The sequence below is a fragment of the Nicotiana tabacum genome, chromosome 16 (assembly GCF_000715075.1).
Source record: "Nicotiana tabacum cultivar K326 chromosome 16, ASM71507v2, whole genome shotgun sequence".
In the NCBI taxonomy this organism is placed as follows: Eukaryota; Viridiplantae; Streptophyta; class Magnoliopsida; order Solanales; family Solanaceae; genus Nicotiana; species Nicotiana tabacum.
Window position 1 is genome coordinate 98,534,183 of NC_134095.1, and position 6,909 is coordinate 98,541,091.

Here is a 6,909-nt window from a genome sequence, read left to right on the forward strand (position 1 = left end):
GACATTAATGAAAAATAATGTTTGACCTATGACAGCTAGCAAATTCTATTAAATTTAAAATATTTATGGCCTATGATAATGAAATCTGCTCATGATCTAAAACAAAAATCATGTTACGATAAATATCACATTATGGTGGATGTCTACTCTTCTTTCATGATCTTCATCTTAAATGCTTAATGACATATTCAATGACATATTTTGTATGTTCAATGACATATTCCATGACATATTTTCTTCACTTTTTATGCCTATATAAAGGCCTTGTAATAGATAGGAAAATTCACACAATTGAAGAAGAAATAAGAATCTCTCTTCCTCTCTTTCTCTCTATATCTCTTAGTTTGTTTTTGCTTGTTCTATATTGTTATTTTGGGTTATATTTTATAACACGTTATCAACACGAGGCTCTACCATCTCAAGAAGATCTTTGAGAAAATTAAGGTATAACTTTTCTCAAATTTGTATTTTTTACATTATGACTGATATTATGAAAAGAAAGTTCGTTGTCCTTGAAATTTCGGGCAAGAACTATATGACATGGGTATTGGATGCTGAAATCCATTTAGATGCAATGGGTCTTGGAGACGCCATTAAAGATAGAGATAAAGCATCTACCCAAGACTGTGCTAAGGCCTTGATTTTTTTGCATCACCACCTTGATGAAGGGTTGAAAATTGAATATCACACAGTGAAATATCCACTTGTTTTGTGGAATAGTTTAAAGGAAAGATATGACAACTTAAAGTTGGTCACTCTTCCACAAGCACGATATGATTGGGCTCATCTTAGGCTCCAAGACTTTAAGTTTGTTTCTGAATATAATTCTGCTATGTTTAGAATTACTTCAAAATTGAAACTATGTGGAGATAATATCAGTGACTATGATATTCTTGAAAAAACGTTTACAACGTATTATGCCTCCAATATGGTCTTGCAACAGCAGTACCGAGAGAAAGGCTTCACAAAGTACTCTCAGTTGATTTCTCTTCTACTTGTGGCTGAACGAAATAATGAATTTCTTATGAGAAATCACGAAAATCGACCCACCGGGTCTACACCATTGCCTAAAGAGGATGTGGTGTATTCCCATTATGCTAATCGTGGAAAAGATCGTGGTCATATTCGTGGTCGTGGTCATGGCCATATCCAAGGAAGAAATTTTCCTGGTGTTAATCATCCTCCACCGAAAAATAACTTCCAAAAATGGAAAGGGAAAGATGAGAAGCGAAACATAGAGGGTTCAGAAACTAAATGCTATCGTTGCGGTGGAAAAGGGCATTGGGCAAAAATTTGTCGCATACCTAAACATTTGGTTGAGCTTTATAAAGCATCTCTGAAGAATAAAGGCCCTCAAGCCAATCTTGTCTATGACAATGAATTTGACATCACCCATTTGGATGTGGCAGATTTTTTTGAGCACCCTGATGAAAAAATAAACCACTTGATCGGTGATGGATCTGTGGTTAGAGATGATTGAGTAATTTAATTTTTATGCTTTGCTACTCGTAGTATGTAATGAATAAGCATCTTGTAATTTTTATTTCACTTTATAATTCTTCTTATGTAGTTCTTAAGAATATTTTTATTTCCGAAATTTTATAAATTTCACAAACAAGGAGTAATATCCTATTAATTAGTATTCTAGTCGCAGTGATCTTTTAAAAAATTTAACTTTCTTTATGTTGCTTTAATTCTCTTTAAGAAAAGGTTTACAAACACCCTAGAACAACTTTTGTTACTTCACCCTCAATTTTTTTATGAGTATATTCTTTTCTTACACGGATCAATTATTTTTCATACAATGTGTAGGAAAATGCAAATAATTTATACATGTAAATAAATTTGTTGTAGTTGTATTAGTCATATGTGTACTTGTATTATTTTTTGCGTATTATTTGTATAATAATTAGAATTTGTTAGAAAATGCATTAAAGGCTTATATTCAATTATTGGTTTAACTTTATTTCTTTTCCATTTTTCTCTAAAAATAATAATATTTATTCATATACTTCTTTTGTATGTCAAACTACAGGAAGAAAATATGGATATATTTCAAAGCAAACTCGGATCAAAGTTCAATTGTAAAACTATTTGCTTAATTGATTCATGTACGACACAAACAATATTCAAAGAGAAGAAATATTTCCCTCATTTAAGTATGTGTAAGGCAGATATTACTACAATTTCTGGTAGTAGTAATCTAATTGAAGACTCTGGAAGAGCTACTATAACTCTGCCTATGGGAACAATAATTATCATAGAGAATGCAATGTTCTCCTCCAAGTTCAAGAGGAACTTGTTGAGTTTTAAAGATATCCGCAGAAATGGATTTCATATTGAGACAATAGATGAGAATAATATGGAATATCTCATCGTTACCAAGAATGTCTCTGGCCAGAAAAGAATTATTGAGAAGTTCCCATCTTTATCTTGTGGCCTGTATTGGACAAAAATTAGTGCAATTGAGGCACATTCTACCTTAAACCAAAAGGTTACTGCTTACAATACTTTTGTACTTTGGCATGATCGATTGGGCCATCCTGGATCAATTATGATGAGACGAATCATAGAAAACTCAAATGGGCATCCATTAAAGAATTTGAAAATTCTTTTAAATAATGAATTTTCTTGCACTTCTTGTTATCAAGGCAAGTTAATTATAAGACCATCACCAACAAAGGTTGGGATTGAGTCCCCTGCGTTTTTAGAACGTATACAAGGGGACATTTGTGGACCTATTCACCCACCTAGTGGGTCGTTTAGATATTTTATGGTCTTAATAGATGCATCTTTTAGATGGTCTCATGTGTGCATATTGTCATCTCGCAACCTCACGTTTGCAAAATTAATGGCACAAATAATCCGATTACGAGCACCATTTCCCGATAATCCAATTAAGTCTATTAGACTTGATAGTGCTGCTGAGTTTTCATCTCAAGCATTTAATGATTATTGCTTATCAATTGGGATAAAAGTGGAATATCCTGTAGCTCATGTTCACACTCAAAATGGCCTTGCAGAGTCTTTAATTAAACATCTGCAATTGATAGAAAGACCGTTACTCATGAAAACAAAGTTGGCCACTTCTGTTTGGGGCCACGCCATTTTGCATGCAGCAATGCTAATTTGTCTCAGACCGACAAATTATCACAAATATTCCCCGTTGCAATTAGTTTCGGGTCATGAACCTAATATATCTCATCTAAGAATTTTTGGATGCATTGTATATGTGCATGTAGCACCCCCATATCGCACCAAGATGGGTCCCCAAAGAAGGTTAGGGATATATGTTGGGTTTGAATCGCCCTCCATTATTCGCTACCTTGAAACATTAACGGGAGATTAGTTCACTACTCGTTTTGCAGATTGTCGATTCGATGAGGCATTTTTCCTAAAATTAGGGGGAGAAATTAGTGAAACCAAACGTGAAATTTTGTGAAAAAATGCATCATTGTCTCATCTTGATCCACGTGCCTCTATTTGTGACACAGAGGTGCAAAAGATTATCCATTTGTAGAAAATAGCAAATCAAATGCCAGATGCATTTACGGATCTGAAAAGGATAACAAAATCACATATCCCTGCAGAGAATATTCCAGTCCGTATTGATGTCCCTATTGGACAATCTTCTAGTGTCATAGATAATGAGTCAAAAGCACGCCTAAAACGTGGCAGGCCATTAGGTTCTAAGGATCAAAATCCTAGAAAAAGAAAAACAAATGATCAAGATGACACTACGAAAGAGTCTCATAATGAAATTCACGATTTAACCAATCTTGAGATTCATGAGGAAATCAATGAGCCTGAGACTCAAGAAAATAAGGAACTATCAATAAATCCAATTGATATTGAGACGAATTTTAATCGAATGGATATAGTGGTGGATTACATCATTGCATATAATGTTGCATCTAGCATTATGCAAGAAAGTGAGGATCTTGAACCTTAATCTATTGGAGAATGTCGACAAAGACTTGATTGGCCAAAATGGCAAGAAGCAATCCAATTAGAGTTAAGTTCACTTGCAAAACGTGAAGTTTTTAGGCTTGTAGTCCAAACACCTAATGGTGTTAAGCCTGTTGGCTATAAATGGGTCTTTGTACTCAAAAGGAATGAGAAAAATGAGGTACAAAGATATAAGACATGCCTTGTTGCACAAGGATTTTCACAAAGGCCTGGTGTCGATTATGAAGAGAGATATTCTCCTGTTATGGATGCTATAACATTCCGTTATCTCATTAGTTTTGTTGTCCATGAAAGTCTTGACATACATTTAATGGATGTAGTTACAACCTACCTTTACGGCTCACTTGATAATGAGATATACATGAAAATTCCCGAGGGATTTAAAATGCCTAACGCACAGAATTCAAAGTCTCGGGAAATATTTTCAATCAAATTGCAAAGATCTTTGTATGGTCTAAAGCAATCAGGAAGAATATGGTATAACCATCTTAGTGAGAATATTAAAGGAGGGTTATATAAATGATGTCATTTGTCCATGTGTTTTTATAAAGAAAACAACATCGGAATTTGTTGTACTTGCCATATATTTCGATGACATAAACCTTATTGGAACTCCTACAGAACTCCAAATGGCAATTGATTATTTAAAGAATGAATTCGAGATGAAAGATCTCGGAAAGACAAATTATGTCTCGGTTTGCAAATTGAACATTTGACAAATGAGATTTTTGTTCATCAATCTGCCTACATTAAAAAGGTATTGAAACGGTTTTACATGGATGGAGCACATCCATTAAGTGCTCCGATGATTGTTCGATCACTTTATGTGAATAATGATCCGTTTCGACCTCAAGAAAAGAATGAAGAGCTTCTTGATCCTGAAGTACCATATCTTAGTGCAATTGGTGCACTAATGTATCTTGTTAACACTACAAGGCCTGACATAACTTTTTCGGTTAATGTCTTGGAAAGATATAGCTCTGCTCCTAGAAGGAGACACTGGAATGGGATCAAACACATATTGCGATATCTAAAAGGGACTACCGATATGGGCTTATTTTATGACAATAATTGCAATCCCGATCTTGTTGGTTATACCGATGCTGGGTATTTATCTGACCCGCATAAGGCTCGATCTCAAATAAGTTATGTGTTTACATGTGGCGGCACTGCCATATCTTGGCGATCGACTAAGCAATCAATCGTGGCTACTTCTTCTAATCATGCTGAGATAATTGCTATTCATGAAGCAAGTCGAGAATGTATTTGGTTGAGGTCTATAATACATCTTATCCGAGACAAATGTGGTTTGAAGTGTGAAAAACTACCCACAATTTTGTATGAAGACAATGCAGCATGCATAGCCCAATTGAAGGGAGGATTCATAAAAGGAGATATGACAAAGCACATTTCACCAAAGTTATTTTTTACACATGGTCTTCAAAAGAATGGTGATATCAATGTGCAACAGATTCGTTCAAGTGATAATATGGCTGATTTGTTCACCAAATCTTTACCAACATCAACCTTCATGAAACTGGTGTACAAAATTGGGATGCGAAGGCTCAAGGATATGAGTTGATGCTCTCATCAGGGGGAGTTAATACGCATTGTACTCTTTTTCCCTTACAAGGTTTTGTCCCAATGAGTTTTCCTTATAAGGTTTTTAACGAGGCAATAAAAGGGCGTATTTCTAATCATGTGTACTCTTTTTCCTTCACTAGGATTTTTTTCCCATATGGTTTTTTCCTAGTAAGGTTTTAACGAGGCACATTATCTTTGGACATCCAAGGGGGAGTGTTATGATAAATATCACATTATGGTGGATGTCTACTCTTCTTCCATGATCTTCATCTCAAATGCTTAATGACATATTCAATGACATATTTTGTATGTTCAATGACATATTCCATGACATATTTTTTTTCACTTTTTATGTCTATATAAAGGCCTTGTAATAGATAGGAAAATACACACAATTGAAGAAGAAATTAGAATCTCTCTTCCTCTCTTTCTCTCTATATCTCTTAGTTTGTTTTTGCTTGTTCTATATTATTATTTTGGGTTATATTTTATAACAAATCAAAAGATCTCATCATGTAAATTTATTGTAACAATTGATGAACTTGAATAAATTGAAACGGAAAGGATTAAAAAAGATTAATCAAACATACAAAAAAAACTAGAAATAAAAAAATTATATTTTAATTAAGAGATTGATTGTCAGATATCAAGCTTTTTGTATGAACATAATGCGAAAGAAGTTATCTACATGATTTAGGGACCATGTTACGCACAAAAAAAAAAGTTAAAGATAAATTTCTTTTAAAAAAATGAAGGGTCGTGCCTGCCCTAGCCTGCCGCCCTATTAAGGCTTGGTTGGACTTGCCATTTTATGGTTCATGCAAACGATGAAGCAGCACATCCTAACCCATCAAATTTAAAGGCTCGTGAGGCCTGGATTGGACTGAATTGACGTATTTTGACAGCTCTAAATATGGGTGCTACAAGGCTACCTGGTGCCATTTATGTATACTTTGATCTCTCTGAAAATCTTTCACACCATGCTTTTTCTCTTTGACTTAATCGTTTCATCTGTTTTCTTTTTCCTTTTTTGGTTTACTATATAATGACTTAAACTCATAATTAAATTGTTGGCTTATAATTAAACGATGTAGATATGTGAACTGCTGTGTAGGAAGTTCAGAGGGGACCTATCTATAAATCATAGCATAAGCATCTTTTTTAGCACTATTATATCTTTAGTAGATTGAAAAGAAAAAGAACACGAACTAAGCCTTTCATCATATGAAGCTAAAAAAGTTTTTAAAAAGTAGAATGAAAAAAATAATAGTTAAATGGCTCTAATTTTATTTTTACGATATCAAAAGCCCCATATATATTGCGAGAGAAATGTATGTTTTTGTGGAGTTCGAGTTG

General features: G+C 34.0%; 1 protein-coding gene across 1 annotated transcript; it reads left to right on the plus strand.

Annotated features, from left to right (window-relative positions):
* Positions 1-928: 928 nt before the first annotated feature.
* LOC142170333 (uncharacterized) lies at positions 929-1,480 on the plus strand. The gene has a single exon (XM_075232224.1). The coding sequence runs from the start codon at positions 929-931 to the stop codon at positions 1,478-1,480; it is 552 nt and encodes a 183-aa protein (XP_075088325.1).
* Positions 1,481-6,909: the final 5,429 nt, after the last annotated feature.

Bases quoted from the DNA above. Each gene is read 5' to 3' on its own strand.
- LOC142170333 (XM_075232224.1), top strand. From the start codon at position 929: ATGGTCTTGCAACAGCAGTACCGAGAGAAAGGCTTCACAAAGTACTCT.